Genomic DNA, 17,675 nt, shown 5'->3' with positions numbered 1-17,675 from the left:
AGCCAACACTAGGATCAGCATTGGTTCATGGAGAGACCTTCGTCTGGTCAGCTAACATTACTGCCAAGCAGCTGAAATATAGAGTGATATTGTGGTTTTAGCTGACGTGTGTCTCCTCACTGTGTTGAGCGATGCTCGTTCATGTCTATGTAGAGCGAGCCCGACGCTGACTTTCGTTGACTTAACGGCCACAGGTGTCGCTGTTAACAAGCAATTCTGATTCTTACAAACAGTCCCTTTAATGTTATTTAGTTAGTTAGTAATCTTTAGATGTATTTTTTTTTTACTTTGGACAGAGCCAGGTTTGCTGTTTCCCCCTTTGTTTCCAGTCTTTAAGCTGATTAGCTACTTTCTGGCTGCAGCTTGTCTGCTAACACTAAATAGCTAATTGACAAAAACACAGTAGCAGAGTAGGCATTGATGTTTTTATTCAACTCTCAGGTAAGAAAGTGAAAATGCCCCAAAATGTTTTCTATAACAAAGCTTTTTGTAGAAATGCATTGCAGGTTGACAGGCAATAGAAAAGTACAAAAAGTTTGGTACTCTTCTTCTCTGCAGAAATGACTCTCCTGGCTGGTTAACAACCGTGTTTTATGTGGTTTCTTCTAACATTACCTACTACATTAACCGCAGGGCTTCATCTCCATACAGCTATCCCGCCCATCAGCGTCACTGATTCAAATGTGCGGCCGAGGCAGCAGAGAGAGAGAGAAAGGAGCGAGGCTGCCTCTGATCACACACATCCACACTCAGTCAGGAGCAGCAGCAGAGGCACACAGAGAGAGAGAGGAGGAACACACTGAGCTGAGTGAGTGAGAGGTCGGGGATCCTTCACTGGTTTTTCACGTTGCATGAACACAACCCCCAGGATCTAAAGATGTGGACAGAAGTCGGAAAGCTTGTGCTATTACATTTGTTACTCATGGAGCTCCACTGCGCTAAAGGTAAGCTCCACTTGCATGAATTTGCATCGCACATCACGGACGCGGCTGCAACGCTTTGGGGATCTAATAACTGCGAGAAAACGGCGCTCGTCTCTCTCAATGTGGTCCTCCTCAGTGCTAATAATATGCCTTTCAAAGTCATCATAATGCATGCAATAGCTCACACCTGGATCGCCACTGTGAAGGCGATCACTGGTGGTGACATGAGGTGACAATACGCGGAAGAAAAGATCCGTACAACCTCCAGCACACGTGTCAAATGCAGTAGGCTGTGGATGTTATTGCGAGGAGAAAAAGGATGCCTGTGGTGATGTGGAAGGCTGCAAGGGTTTGTGTGTGTTTGGTGTTTTTTTTTGTAGCTGCAGCCAAAAAAATAGATTTGCTTAAACAGATCTGGAAGTGAAGTGCCAGCAGGACACTGGTGGTAGGCAGTCAGCACCAAAGATACATATACAATCATACAAGCCCATCATAAGCACATTATAATTAAGGAAAAGTGTAAATCATGTTGTGGGAATGTTGGATATTCAAGAAAAACACTATTATTATTATTACTGGAGGAAGCCTACCCACAGATATTGGAAGATTTTAGTGATATTTACCACTTTACAACCCACAATACTCAGGACAGAATTAATAACCTGCTTTATTGCAACAAAGGCATGTAATCTATTTGAGTCTATATTGCAATATACCACTTAAACCTCACAAATAAGAAACACAGCCATGTAAACAGTCGGTAGTCGAGCCCCCTTTTTGCCATAGGCTGGTCTTGATAAAGTACTCACACATCCTCTGTTCTCTAAACGTCTATCATACCCCCACCATGTGTCTGCTTCGAAATAGATTTATTTGAAAGTGACTTTTTACATTTTATCTCATATTCTGTTAATCTAACATCTACATGTATTCACTACATGTATTCTGATCTCTTAGTGAAACAAAGAAGTGATTGACCACGTGCTTTTTTACAATTTTTTTTATGACAACATAGGAACTAATACGGAGTCTGAGTGTGAAACCGGGCAGTTTCAGTGCAAGAACGGACGGTGCATCCCGACCCTGTGGAGATGTGACGATGACGATGACTGCTCGGACAGCAGCGACGAGGAGAACTGTCGTAAGTAGCCCAGATTCTCGTTACACTGGCGGATAAACATAACCTTTGCTTGCCGCCCCATGGACCTTGAATACACCTGCCGTCATGTATGCCACAAACATGATCCTCCAAACATGTTCATGTGAAGGATCTATAAATTTGGCACACATTCGGCACTTATTTGATGATGATCATGCATTCTCTTCTGTTTGACATGAGCTGGTACATAACTGGATAAAAGTATATACTTCAGATACCTGCTTAAATCCATGTAACTTTTGAATGAATGAAGTCATACTGAGAATAAGCTGCTTATCAATCTGCTTTGGGCCCCTCTGGAATCTCCCTTTCAGTTGTTAGTCTGCAGACGTCGGTGCAGAAGCTGCTGCTGATCCTGGATCATTGGTCAGGTCACATGGCTAGAGGAATTTAACTAATTTCTTACTAATTTCACCTCCTAAGAAAACCTCTGACACAAGGAGAGCCGTGGCCTCTCTGGGTCAGAGCGGGGCCATTTCATGATATTATTATTATTATTATTATTATTACTCTTATCTTGCTGTAACTGTGGAGATAATGTCAGTCCTGTTATCAGCTCACCCTGCTATACTGTCTCATAATGCTCTGGATATATAATAGCATTGTGTCCTATCTGAAATAGTATGATCAAATTGCAGTGTTATGTGTCATGACAACTCACTGCTGAGTAATGCAGCATGCTCTAATGCAAACACTGTGGCTCTTAGATATGGCTGATGATCTCAAATTTACTGATTTTCTGTTCTCAAGGGTGCTTCTGCTTCTGTGGGAAAGGGTGGGAGGTTGTAATTGGAGTTCCAAATGCAGAATTGCATATATATATGATATTGGGCAATCACATAATTCAGGAATGTGTGAAAAAGACCCGTTGTACGTGGTTCCGGTTTGACTGCCTCCGACTCTGTTCCGTTCAGGAAATTGCACGGACAACCAGCCGAGTAATCATCCCTTATAAATTTGTCATGGTGCTAATTGCTTGAATGGTTATATTAGCGGCCAATTGATTCGTCGCTTATCTTGGGGACCAGCATGCCAAACCTGTGATTCTCTCATCTCGCACGCCTACCATGAGGGTGGCCGCTGAATATCTCGGGAGTTCCCCCCCGGATGGATGCTGTGACATTTACAGGCACGTCTCATTCACTTGCAGAGCCTGATTGGGATTATTGGACGTTTAGTGGGCGATACTTGATGGAAGTGGAATTAGATTTTAATGAGCTCTCCTCGCCTCTAACAGGTGGGGTTTGTTGTTTGGTTGAAGAGTTGCTCAAAGAGAATTTGAAAATGGTACTTGAGCCACGAGGTAACGGACTGTTCTTTTAACTGAGCCACTTTGTCTGTGGCTGAAATGTGCTCTGCCTCTGTCTTCTCTCCTCACTCATTTTTGCTACATATCAGATGTGGTTATGCTTTCCTGTCACTCTCTCGATCTCTCCCCCTGCTCAGTCTCTACCCTTTATCCACTTTTTACCTCTTGCTGTGCCTTCTACTCTCTTTTGCTACCTCCATCCCATCGCTCCCGCTCTCTCGTCCTACCCACCTTGCCCTCTTTATTCTTTGAGTGCTCCCTCCAGCCCTCAGCCTGTGTTGGAAGTTGGGTGCTTCTTTCTAAAAAGCTGTCTCACTTCTCCAGCATTGTAGCACCCACTAAAGGGCTTTCCTCCCCCCCGTTTTTAAATCTCCTGTGGGCACCTTGGCAGTGCGAATGCCAAAGAGGCTATGCCCACTCGTCTTACGCCCACAAAGAGCATCAGCTGACAGGTTGGTAGGAGATAAATCCAACAGCGTGGCTCTGGTTGCCGGAGTGATGCTCAGTGGCTGGCGGCGTGCCAGCCCTTCGAGCAGATGCCAACGCTGCCACTGTGCCCCCCCTCCCCAAAAACCCAATATCACCAGCGGAGCTCAGCGGAGAGGAGGAAGAGGTTGAGGAGGAGAAGGAGGACCAGAAAAGATGGGACAGATTTGATTGAGAGGAACAGGACGGTGTAGAGCAGAGCTCATGAGGAAAATGGGAGCATTTTGGAGAATGGGCAGGGGGGGCAAATGGACACAAGAGATGAGATATTGCATAGTTGTGAAGAAAAATGAGGGTAAGGTTAGCCTTGTTAAGCCAACAATTTTCACCTCACTCATGGTGGTATTGCAAAGCTAAATGGGCTTGGAACAGGTGTTATTTAAAGTAGGCTGTGCATCAAATGAATGACATTGCTGTCATTTGCTAAGCATCCTTCCAAATGAATGATGTCCATAATGGAAAAAGCTGTAAAATGTCTCTAAATAGAGCTAAATGATAAGACCTCAAATCTTTATCATAATAAATTGTCATATTTACTTTAATAATTATACATTTTATAACATTGATAATGCATCAAAATATGATGCATTCATGTTAGGGCTGTCAAAGTTAACGCGTTAACGCAAAATCGTTATAACGCCATTAATTCCTTTAACGCATTAATGCAATCGACCTTTCGGAGGTTGTAGTGGGCTCAGTTTTAAAGCTAGTGTGAAGATACTTGTATCATATGAAACTAGTAAACCTAAGCTTTGCAAAAATCCGTTGGTACCAACCATGTCATACTAGCTTGTCGCAAAGGAGGTTAAATAACGCTCCGAACTTCAGCTACATTTTGGCGAGGGAAAAACTGGCATGACCATTTTCATCACACTGACAGCTGTTGTTGCCTGTTGGGCTTGAGTTTGGCATGTTATTATTTGAGCATATTTTATGCTCTTTCTGGACAATATTTGTCATTGTTTTGAGTTGTTAATTGATTTCCAGTAATAAATATATACATACATTTAAATAAAGCAAGCATATTTGTCCACTCCCATGTTGATAAGAGTATTAAATACTTGTCTAATCCCCCTTAAAGGTACATTTTGCACAAATAAAAAATGTGTGATTAATTTGCGATTAGTCATGGACAATTAAATATTTTAATCAATTGACAGCCCTGATTCATGTATTTAATTTTTTTTTTTAATAAAATACATCAGAATCCATCTTTCTTGAGCCGGCTAACTTCTGATGTTTGTCCTAACTAATTAGTTAAATATTCTAGACATCTTCACTAGACTGTGAGCTGATGTATCGGTTAAACTTGTGGTAAGCTGCAACTAGTTGTTGTTGTTGTTGTTGGAATTGAGGCAATGCATTTATAACCCACTTTAATTGGTGCTTCATTTGGTTTGTGTAGTGCAACACCTGCTTAGAGTACTTGTTGAGGATATTTTCAGTGCATTAGAACATGGCATGATACCATTGTCATTGTGACATTAGCTTCTGTCATCCTTCTCGTCTGTTAAGGCAACAATGCGCACGTAAACACGCCATAACTGTTTTGCATGTGTGATTATGAGCTATGAGTATCGTGCGCCTATCAGTCAGTAGGCACAACACCCATCTTGTTCAGGTCCCTCACTGCAAGGATTACCCCTATAGCATCCTCCCTTTAGCAGCTGTGTTAAAATAAGTCTTGGTAGAATTGGTTGTCTTTTGTACCTTCGCCTCTCCTTTCTGTCACTCTCCCTTTCTCTCTTCCTCCTCCTGCTCCTCTCCTCCCCTCTCCTCTCCTCTCCTTCATTCTCAACATGCCTCTTGGTAGATTTCGCTCTTGTTGCCCTGGGAGACAGTAAATTGGTGGTGATGGTGGTGGAGGGGGTTTTGTGCATGCATGTGCTTTCTTTGTAGTGAACACAACACTCCTGAACACATGTATGCTCACGCACGGCAACTCTCCACCTCTGCACGGCTCTCTGTATGACCTATATTTGGGTTGTGGAATATACAGAAAAAAGGCCTTACCGTTTTTCCAGCGGATTTAAGTGGATTTAAACATGCCTAATCCAAAGTGCCACTGTAAAAATCATCTCATATCTAAACCTCGTGTTAGCTTTCAATTGTTCTCCCCCTCTCACATCGCTGCACAGAGTCTTCTCTTTCAAATGGCCTTGGTCACACTGCACTGTAAAAACACTATCAGTGAGAATTTATTAACAAACATAGTAAAATCAGTCATGGTTATTGGTGGTGCTATGATTACTTAATTAATCAATGAGTTGATTGATGGAAAATTAATTGGCATCAATTTTGATAGTTGTTTAAGACATTTATTAAACAAAATGCCAAATATTTTCTGCTTACAGCTTCACAAATTCAAAGGATCTGCTTCCTTTCTTTGTTTGATATCATTGTTTATTGAATGTCTTTGAGTGTTTAACTGTTTGTTGGATAAATGATAATTGAAAGAATTGAATAATTGAAAGGGTTAGTTTCAGCCCTACTAACACAACAGTGCTAAACATCACATGACGTTATAGGAACACATTCTGAACCCTAAACCCATAATAAACCACGAAACCCTACTGTTTCACAACAGTTTTACAAACAAGGAGATGGAAAGAGAATACATAAGGGTGGGAAGAAAGCGCTTGTTGAGTTTAGTGTATCCATATGTGTGTGTATATGTGTGTGAGTGTGTGTGTGTGTGTGTCACAGCAGGACAATGAGTCTGAGCAGGTCTGAGAAGGGGAGCGTCTCTGCAGTCTGAGACCAGCTTCCCATAGAGAAGACATCACAACACATTTCACGCCACTGCTCTGTGTGTGTGTGTGTGTGTGTGTGTGTGAGGCCAGGCGTTCTCTCTTGTGCACACACACACACACACTGCACTGTAATAAGAGACTTCAGAGAAGCGCTTCAGGCATAAAAGGCATTGTACTGATAGGCTCACAGAAACACATTTTGGTCACCTGCTGTCACACTCACACACACACTGCTCGCTGTCGCACAGCTGGGGTCAGACTTTTAATGGGAGTATGAGGTCACTGGGACCAGTAGCTTAATCAATTGCACACACACACACACACACATACATACATACATACATACATACATACAGACATACAATAAGTGTGTAGTAGCAGGACTGTGTGGCAAGACTCGTATAAAATATAATTAGACACATACTGCTTCTCAAAAGGACAAAATACGTGCGCGCGCATACACACGAACACTAACACACACACACACACACACAGAATGAGCTGAACTAAGGGGTTCAACACACACATTGATCATGTTAATACTCAGTACTTCTTTCTGAGCTGGTATTATTTCTATTCTGCTGTTTCTAACTTCCATCAATCACACATACAGATAAGCATGTACATACTTCCGCCCATTAACAATCACACATACACACACACACATTGGACTGAGACCATAGTGTTGTTTGCTTGGATGTGTGTGTGCATATGAGGAGTGTACGCAGCTGCAGTGCTCTAGTCTCCAGAGAAAGAAACCCACTGCTGTGCTCTGTGACTACTGAGGCACTGTGGGACTCGGATTTGTGTGTGTGTGTGCATGTGTGTGTGCAAGCAAGTATGTCTGTGGGTTTCATCTGGTCGGCATTGTGTGCAGAGAGAAAGCATTTCACAAAACAGATGACAACACACAAGGCAGACATTTAACTGAAGAAAAGAAAAAGCAGTTTTTTGGGGAAATTGGCTCGTTGGTAAACTTACCAGACAAAGGATGATTCTGTTTTATACAACTTGGGTCTTATTTTCATAGTTTTGGACATGATTTTTAACTTCCCTGTGCAATGAAGAAGATTTCAAATATGCTCATTTTTGGTTAGCATGAATTTATTCTTCTTTTCTAGAGATGCACCAAATCCGACTTTTTCAGTCCCGATACTGATACAGATACCCGGGCTTTGGGGATCTGGCGACACCGAGTACCGATCTGATACCAGTGTTTAATTAATAAGCTGTGTGCCTCACTGTGTGGAAGTGACTGTTCTTTTATGTGTGTAAGGTAACATCAGGCTTGACTTAAACATTGTTTTCTTAACTTTGTAAAACAAAATGTAACTAATAAATATTTTTTTTTAAAATTTTATTTATACAAATTAAATTTGTATTTATTATTAAAATAATGAATCGTACACCAGCAACTTGTTAAAAAATCTGTAAAATTAACAGAATTTTTATTTATTATTAAAATAAAAAAATTACACCACTAACTTGGTAAAAATCTTCAACATTATCAGGAATTAAAATTCAAGTGTAAACCTTTTTAATGCACCAACAAATTGGTCAAAATATAAACAGGAATTCAAATTCCAGTATATAATGTACAGTATATAGTATATAAACATAGAATAGAATTGAATAGATCTGCCCCATTGTCACCGATACCCGATCCAGCTATTTGAGTCAGTATTGGCCGGATATCTGATCCGGTGTCGGTATCGGTGCATCCCTATTCCATTTGGGGCCTAAAGAAAACGTTGTTTTAAGTGATGAATACATAGACACAAACACCATGCTTGTGTCCCTTGATGCCCCATGCCAACACTTTAACTACACTACTGTATGTTTGATGACAGTTGGAGACTAATATTGAAGGAAATGAGAACTTTTGGCAGCCCTGAAGCTAAGCGCTGACGCTAAACGCACAGCGCTGCATCTGACAGGTCTGACAGCTCTGTGTAGGAGTTTTGAAAAAACGTTACATGTTTTTAATGATGGACTATTTTCTCTGCTCCCTAAGAAATGAACCGTGGTGGCTAATGACTAAAGACTGTCCCTCTGTTGACATATTAAAGGGTAAGACTGCCAGCTGGCCAATCCTCCTCTAACACATGATGCATTCCTTGAAGATTGAATATTAAACATAATCAAGTAGACATGTGCAACATTGCTAGCCTGACAGATGACAAGGCCAAACTACGGCAGGGCACCACCTTTGTCAGACACGGTATCATGGCTCTACGAGCTAACAATACCTGGTGTGCTGAATAGGTGTTGGGTGCAGCGGTGCAAAACAGCAGCAGGGTAATTTTAGCTGAGGTCAGTGCTTGCCCGAGGCGTTTGCTCTCTCTTTCTTTCTCCCGCTCGCTCATTTTTGCCCACTTTCAACCTCCTGCTCCCTTTTTCTATCTTCCTATTTCTGCATGTGTTACCCCTCTCTGTCTTTCTCCGGGCCTTTTGGAGTAATGGCTTTCTATTGACATGAAGGGCAAGGGTATGAAATGCAGCAAGCCTACAAGGAGGAAGCAGATGCTGTGAGAGTGTGAGAGAGAGAAAGTGAGACTGCACTTTCCATCTACATAGTTCTAATCCAATTAGTGAGTGTCTCAGTGGGTGAGAATCTGCACCGTGAGAAATGTGTGTGTGTCTGTGTGTGTGTGTGTGTGTGTGTGTGTGTCAGAGAAGGCAAAGATAGGACGGACTAGTGAGGTTGCCTCTGCCTGAGGACTCATTTCTCTTTCTCTCTGTGTATGTTGATACACGAATAATACTAAGGTAAACGCCACACTGTCCTCTTGTTCTCTCTCTAGTCTTTGTTTATCTCCCCTCACTGCTTCTTCCAAAATAAGGGCATATTTATCAGAACAAGGTTTTCTTAAAACTCAACTACTGGGTTATTTATGGGGGATATTAGTAAGTATCTAATCAGGAAGGCATAAAGAAACTGGATAACATTTCTTAAATATCAAGTTCTGTTTTTGATGTGTAGGTTCGGGATGGTTACTTCGAGGGATGGTTTAAACTCATTGCACAACAGTTCAGAAGCTGAAATACTTTGAAATATTGCAGATTTTCACCAAGTAACATTCAAAAGCACCAGTCATTAGTTGGCACACTGGAATGATGCCAAGTTTATTTTTTTTTTATTTTCTGCTGATAACAGAAAGCTCACATCAGCTACCGGCTCAAATTATTCTAATCAATTCCTGTGTGAAGGGGTCAGCTGACATGATGACAGGAAATTATTGCTTAACTGTGCAGTCCCCTTCCACCTTAAAAAGTCTTTCAGCTTGTTTTAGCTCATTGTTTTGTTTTTTACGGCCACAACTTTACCGTTTTGTCAAGTCATCGTTCTCAACCATGTTTTTTCCAGACACAGCATGCAGCTGTTTTCAGTAATAAACCCACACTGAATGCTACCTTCTCAGCACAAAAAAGGCAGACAGACAAAGTTAGTAACTAGCTAGTGACCCTAAACGTTCTCATCCCAACTCGTCACATACCGCCCGCTGTCACACCCCTTGGCGTCACTTTCTTTTTGGCATCAAAACCACTATAGATACCCTTGGTGTCACTTTAGGATTAGGCAACAAAACCACTAGGTTTAGGTTTAGGAAAGAAATACATGGTTGGGAAATTGTTTTTTTTAATGCCAGAATCGATATATTAACTTAATTTGTGTCTATGCAGAGGTAGAAGAAAGTTACCACTTTTCTTGTTGTGGTCTGAGTAACGTGACGTCATATCTGTTCTGTATCCGTCAACCAAAACAAACTGCAGTGAGCCAAAACGAAAAAGTTGAAAACGGTGGAGGGTCTATAGTATAACTTTTAAACCTTTATTAGAGAAACTGAACATCACACCTACGCTCACATCCACTTTCTCACAAACACAATAGCAAGAGTGCAGCAGACAGACGGTCGGGGCCTGCAGCATAGTCGTGGTGTCAAAGACCGTCAAGGTGCTTTTGTAAAAAAAAAAAGAAAAAAGGCAGTGTTCAGGAAATAATAGACGGTGAAAGATTATTGAAGGTGAAACATACAGTGTGGACAAAGAGGGAAGAAGTTTGTGAGAGGTTTCAATAAACTGGGACAAACTTTGTTCTGCTTGAGAATGAAGGGGAGATGCTGCTATAGCCTGAAAAGTGATATTCATCTCTTTGTTTCAGTAGTTTGTTAATTCTTGTTCCCTCTCTCTTTCTCTCTCTCCCTTTCTGTATACAGTACCCCACTCCCTCCTGTCTTTTCTGTCAGAATTAGCTCGTCAGTTTTCGACAGATTACCTTGTTGTGTTGTTTGTCTGCTCTGCCGCAAAGTCACTTATTGTTCAAAGTCAAACTCTGATAACGCTACAATCCTATTTCCGCACCGCGTGTGTGTGTGTGTGTGCATGTTTAGCTGTGTCTCATTCTCGTGTGTCTCTCTTTGTGCCGGTGTTGTTGTGTTTTGCTGTAACCCCCCCCTCCCAACCCAGCCGTGTCTGACAGGGTATCATGGCATTAATCCCCAGCTCAGATTAAGCGAATATCTTCATGTGCCTCCATTTTATTATTTACATTTGCTGTAATCCTGTTTTTCACCTTGCGCTCTGTCGCCCGGTATACGCAGCCAGAGAGCGGCGTATGAAACGACAACTAAGAATGCTGATGAATAAAACATGGCTGCTAATACCAGTCTGCCGGGCTGACAGCGAGATAGGGCCCTTCAGTGCTGCATGTCAAAAGTTTTCACGAGAAGTTTTACATTGAAGTTACAAAGTGGAGGAAAGACAGTTTAGTCTGGCTCCCTTTTCGGAGGATATTGCCTCGATTTCTCTTACTCCAGTTGCTATCCTTCACTCTTTCTCTTTTTTGTTTCCTTTCTTTCATTATATTCTAATTTTTCTCTTCATTTCTCTTCGCTCTGTTGCTCTAAACTCTTCTCTTCTTGTATTGCCTATACCTTTTTCTCTTCCCTGTCCTCTCAGTCTTTGTCTATGACTACAGTTTGATCCATTACATCCTACCCTGCTCCGGTGTCTCTCCTCAAATAAAACAGGTAATTTTGCAACCACCGCAGGAAATCAGTTTTGTAAAAGCCCAACTCTTGCTGAGAGAAAGCAGATAGAAAGAGGCTTTGAAGGTGTCATCTCACCCTTATATCATCAGCATCATTAGGCAGCAGACAAACACTAACTAAAACTACAACCGTACCTGATAATACAGACTGAGCTGTTTGAGGTTATACAAATCTGATGTGCCAAAGCTGAAATGCAGAGCTTTTATTCTTCTAAATGCAATAATTACAGCCAGTAAATTAAAGCCATCATAGTAATAATAAAGCACTTGTTCCCATTCATGTTGTGTTAAGATTTTTAAAGTGTCAAAACAAGTCTTTTTTGCACTGTGCTTTTGTCAATAAAGTTAAACAGTAATTTAAGTCTGATTTGAGCTCTTTTCCCATCGCCCCTTCACTGTTAATTATGACAGTTTATGCAGGCATAATTGCTTTTAAATAGGTTTTGTCAGTCACCCCCATTCGTTTGCAAAAAAAATATATCCATACATAATGCATTTCTTGGTCTATCTCTCCATGTGGTGTCGGCATACCAATTATCGCATAAAACGTTAGTAAAATATAAGGCTGTTGGCGATCTTGTATCAACAGATAACAGCAATCTACAGTGTGTTATGTGGCCGATGTTAGCTACATCACAAGTTTGTTCCTGTTCAACAAATACCAAATGTACTTTTCAAATGCTACACCTGAGTTCTGGTGGGTTTTGGACGAGCTAAACCATTGCAGATGGTGATTAGTTCAAGGTGCCTGGGACATTGGAACATTTTTAAACTTTTTAAACAGGCGGAGCTGAACCTGGCTCTAGCATCAACTGAATCACTTAGTCAATGAATTAATTAGTCAACTGACAGAAATTAAATCGTCAACAATTGTGATAATCAATTCATTGTTTTATCACAAAAAATACCAAATATTTTGTGATTGCAGCTTCTCAAACGGGACGATCTGCTGCTTTTCTCTGTTTCATGATTGTAAATTGAAAAAGTTTGGGTGTGGGACAGCTGGTCGACAAACAAAGCAAAGCAAGCTATTTAAAGATGTCAGCCTGGCGATCTGGGAACTGCTGATGGGGATACTGCTTGGAAAAAGTTTTGGGCCCTCAGTTATATGTAATGGTTAGTTTTGCCAGTAATCCAGTAATATACTGTATAAAATTCTGGGCCGATACCGATTGTTTAAAATAACAATTTGGCCGATAGCCGATACCGATGTTTATTTTGTTTTTGCTGTTATTTATTCGCCTTTCGTGCAAAGACCTTTTCAGTAGGCGAATATCAGCCAATACCGATGTTCAGTGGATAAATCAGTGTAACACTAATCCTAAATCGACTTAATTAAGGATGTAATCAGCAAAAAATTTATTTGAGGATTACCAGTTTGAGAAAGTTGAGTTGACATCCTCAACATATTTTCATATCTTTTTCTCTTCCATCTTTCTTCCTGCCTGCACCTTTCTCATTTTTGTCCTTATCTCACACTTTCTCTGTCTCGCTCTCTTCTTCTTGTCCCCTTCCCTCCATCTGGCTTTTGAATAAATCTGTTTATGTAGATTACACACACACACACACACACACACACACACACATGCACACAACGTATCTCCTCGATACACACGCCTTGCCAGCTCCTAAGCCTGGGAACGGTTCTTTTACCTTGAGGGGATTTTGCTTGTCATTCGTTGCAGGATGGGGGAGTCACTCTTTGATGATATAGCTGGCGCTCAGTAATACCGGTTATCAGAAGAAATGGCTGCTGTGACACAAAATCTCACACAAACAGAGCCTATGTTTTGGGGATGTACATATAATGCTAATGTAACACTTTTACCTGCAGCATGCTTTATTATCACAACACACTGTGACACTGTGTCAACATGAAGGAGCTGGTGGGGGGAGATTAAAGGGTGAGGAAATGGTGAAGGAATCGATTGTAAGGAGCACATTTTACCACTGCTGGTTGAGGAGGAATAAAATAAAATGCCTCCTGTTCTGATTATCCTCTGAAACTCCTGATAAAAAGTCTTTCCTCCTGGAGTTTCCGATGTGGGGATTATCGGAAGTGTGTTTGAAGTAAAAAATAAAATGCTGTAGTTGCCGGAGCAGCATCAGGAGTCTCTCTCAGGACGTATTGACGTTCAAAACGTACTTCAGCTATTTGGGATGTTGGCTTCTTTGCAAAGCTTTCAACTGGCAGTTTAAAGATGCTACGCCGCGTGGATGGATGAGCTAGATGTAGAGAGGGAGAGCAGGTTCTGAGTTTTTCTATCTGCCGTGCTCGTTACGTCGATTTTTTTTCCATCAGATCTCCTTTTTCCTGCTCGGTACTCTCGCTCCATCCTCGCCTTCTTCAAGATCTCTTTTCTGTCTTTCTTCTTTTCTGGCATGTGTTCACAGGGCGTTTAACCAACGACGACCCTCTCTCTCTCTCTGTGCCCTCCACCCCCACACACTATTATGTGTCATTGCAGCAGCGTTTGAATGAATGTTTTGGATGCAGGGTGACACCTCAATGGGTCCTGAGAGGCCCTCTCTCTCTCTCTCTTACATACACACACACCCTTGAAAAGAGGCATTGTTTTGTTTTGTGTGTGTGCGTGTGAGCATAATGAATAGTGCTGTGACCTTGCATGCAACATCTGCATTATCCTGTTTGGTTCAATACTCTTTGCAAGAATTTTCATACACATTTTCTTCCTTATTTTCACATGTTTTCATTAGCTTTTTACTTTTAACTGTGTCTATATTTTACAGAAACGCGTGTTTGCATATCATTTCCACGAGGAAAAGTGTGTCCTGAAGCCTTTTTTGTTTTTTCTGCTCATGCTGCTGTTGATGTTTGTTTGCATTGGACAGGTCTCAGAGGTTTAGTGTGATTAAATGAAGAAGCAAGATGATCGGCTTAAACATTTTACACTGGAATCTAGCAGGAAGAAGAGAGACTATAAATATAAATATAAAAGCACATGCAAATAATCATAGTGACACTAGCATATGCAGAAACCTGTACCTGTGCTCTCTTCCTCTTTCACTCTGTCTCTTTATTTCTCTCTCACTCACTCACACACACACACATGTGCATGCATGCACTTCAGCATCAGCTTCTTGGCTGCTGTAGCAGGTTGAAGAATGAATACCGTGACCTTTTCTTTGCCACACTCATAACAGAATAACCGGCTTTGCACAAAAATGATTTTCCCTTTTTGTCTGGTTTCTCGATGTTGCTTGATGTCATAGCTCACTAATGCTGTGCTCTTGCTAGAGATGATGATTCACACCTGACCCGTCTGTTTCATGGCTTTTGATGTAAAAAAAAATTCTTTTTATATGTCGGATCGCTTTTAAAAAGGTTTTCTTGGTGGAATTTTAGTGCTGTTACTGATGAGCAACTCTATCTTTCTCTGTTCTCTATTATTTTACTTCAATTATCGTTTAGTTTTGGTATAATATGTGGCATCACATCAATATTCTGTTACTGTAAGTGTCCCATCACGGGCTACATTTTCAAAATCCTGAAAACAGAGCCATGAGGAGGTGCAGAAGTCTAGTTTTCCTCTCCGAACACTTGAATTGCAATATGCTGAAAGGTTATTATGACATTTTTACCCAATGATGCCAAAAAACATTCTGCCTACTGCAGGGTTAAGAGTCAAGCGCATTGACTGTCACACCATAAAGGCAACCAGAATAGCGAGATAAGTCTGTTTAGCCAGAGAGACTAGTGAGGGGGTGAATCCACGGCTGCCACGGCCCATCTGCAAGCTTTCACGCCTTGTTGCCCATGAATTGCCACTTTGCAATGCCTGCTGCGCTCAGGTGTAACCACCACTAAATCCCACAACTGTATTTAAAAAGCCAACATTTGATGCCCACAAGTAAACATCCAAAATAAATTGCCCAAGCTAAATTCCAAGTACCTTCCACAGTTACAAAGCAGAGAGCCAAGAGTCTTGAGATGTGTATTTAAATTGCCTCTTAGGTGACTTTAAGGTACACAGATACTTTGGTTTCAACAGACTGCTTAACTTCTGCCTTTAGTTACTAAGAAAAACAGATTCTCATTGATGAAAAGCAGAAAATAGACATTTTGAGCTTAGTTATTTTCTGATGAACAATGAATATTTGCTTTCCCAGCAACAGAAACTGTTCCATCCATTAAAACTCTAACCTCTCAGGTATCTCAAGGAAGGAAATTATAAGCTCAATACAATAAACAAATGACTTCAAATGTGATTTCAAAAAGGAAAACATTTTGTTAGTATCTTGTTCTCTACCACTGAGCTTACAAAACAAATGTGTGTCCAAATTAGAAACACACGAAGGCGGGCGCCTGGGTTAGCTCAGTTGGTAGAGCGGGCGTCTATGTATTAAGGCTTGGTCCTGACCGCGGCGGCCCGGGTTCGAATCCGGCCTGTGGCCCTTTCCGCATCCACTCTCTCTCTCTCCCCCCTTTCAAGACTCTATCCACTGTCCTGTCATAAAAATGGAAAATGCCCCCAAAAAAATAGCTTAAAAAAAAAAAAGAAACACACGAACGCTACATCTGGAATTATTTTATTAAATAATGACACATGTGCAAACCAGACACTCTACGACCAGCATGCATACACTTACTCCACTCTGCATGGAGAAGACCCAGTGACCCAGTTGTGACAGAAGGCAGTAGTTAAGTATAATTGGCCCATGGTGTTATTACTGTGTTGCGTTTCCTCTCTTTATTGGCTTTATTCCACCTCTTTTGGCCCAGACAAGGCAGCCTTGGTCCAATTTTTATGTGTGTGATGATGCTTTCATAAATGTTCAGACAGCTTTATTAAACGCTGACACTATCTGGATGAAGTTCTTTTTGATTTGTCACTTTACATTGCACAATTTGCCCACTTCCTACGATCATTTTTTATTGGAAGGGAGACATCATGTTAGGCACTGCTGATTAGCCAACTATTGGGCTGTCATATTTAAAGTAGGTAAAACTACATGGTCTTCATCTAAGACTTTAGTTCATGATTTTACGCCTTAAAGGGATTGTTCGGGTGCTTTTGAAGTGGGTTTGTATGAAGTACTTATCCATAGTCAGTGTATTACCTACAGTGGATGACGGTCGGCACGTCCTCAGTTTGGAGAAACAGACGAGTACTGACACAAGAGCAAAGCAATGCACTGCTGTGGACGGGGTGGACCAGCCAGACTCCGTTGACAAAAACAGTATAGATAAATTTCACTTTCAGTTCCCTGTTGGAAAACATTCTTAATATAGCGTACACTTAAACTGATATTGATTTTTTTAGGTGAGCCTTTCTATTAGGTGGCTAAACTACATTTTGCTGCTGTCCCCGTCCACAGCAGTACATTGCTTTGCTCTGATGCCGGTATTCCTGTCTGTTTCTCCAAACTGGGGGCGTACCAACGTCATCTACTGTAGGTAATACACTGACTATGGATAAGTACCTCATACAACCCCACTTCAAAACACCTGAACTATCCCTTTAAACTTGATTCAGACTCTGAGGAAAGATTATGTGTTTTGTCAGAGTGGACCACCCCTACTCCCCAAACAGCAAAAGTCTATTTTGTGGGCAAAGACAATGTCCTTTTTTCTTTGAGAAAAAGTATTGATCGCCCTGACTGTGAAGGGAGAGGTGAGTTGCAATCAAAGGAGGCAGCCATTCGTTCTCCAAGATGACCAAAAGTCTGTTTTTCCACATTGCTCGACGGCTTTTTTCACTTGAGTGGCTACTTAAGCAAGCGGCTGTGTGTATTTGTTTGACACTGAACAGTACAGATAGAGCATGAGGGTGACATATGAGGTTCTGACATTTGCCTTTTTCAACAAGAAGATCCTGCAAAAGATAGTATTAATAAATGGCATCAGCATACCTTTTCTGCCGTAATAGAAATCCTCTTTCCAAGGTGATTTGTCACCACCTGATTTCTTTCTATCAAGTTTCGTCCATGTCCTTTGACATAACTCTGGAGGAGTTCAGATCTCACTGCAAGT

At 41.3% G+C, this 17,675-nt stretch overlaps 1 protein-coding gene across 9 annotated transcripts in view; it reads left to right on the top strand.

Moving 5' to 3' along the window:
- The first annotated feature begins 665 nt into the window (after positions 1–665).
- lrp8 (low density lipoprotein receptor-related protein 8, apolipoprotein e receptor) overlaps positions 666–17,675 on the top strand; it is a 205,526-nt gene continuing 188,516 nt past the window's right edge. For 3 of the 9 annotated variants that reach the window (XR_012593882.1, XM_074634968.1, XM_074634964.1), the window contains exons 1-2: positions 667–944; positions 1,939–2,064. Coding sequence is in view for 8 of the 9 variants with exons in the window: in XM_074634968.1 (XP_074491069.1) it covers positions 878–944; positions 1,939–2,064 (193 nt within the window). In the remaining variant the exon portion in view is untranslated. Of the gene's footprint in view, positions 945–1,938; positions 2,065–17,675 lie in introns of all 9 variants that reach the window. The other 6 variants (XM_074634971.1, XM_074634966.1, XM_074634969.1 and 3 more) reach the window with 3 other exon arrangements.

This window comes from Sebastes fasciatus, chromosome 5 (genome assembly GCF_043250625.1).
Source record: "Sebastes fasciatus isolate fSebFas1 chromosome 5, fSebFas1.pri, whole genome shotgun sequence".
Taxonomy (NCBI): Eukaryota; Metazoa; Chordata; class Actinopteri; order Perciformes; family Sebastidae; genus Sebastes; species Sebastes fasciatus.
Note: the sequence above shows the minus strand (reverse complement) of the source record. Positions and strands in the feature narration are given on the sequence as shown.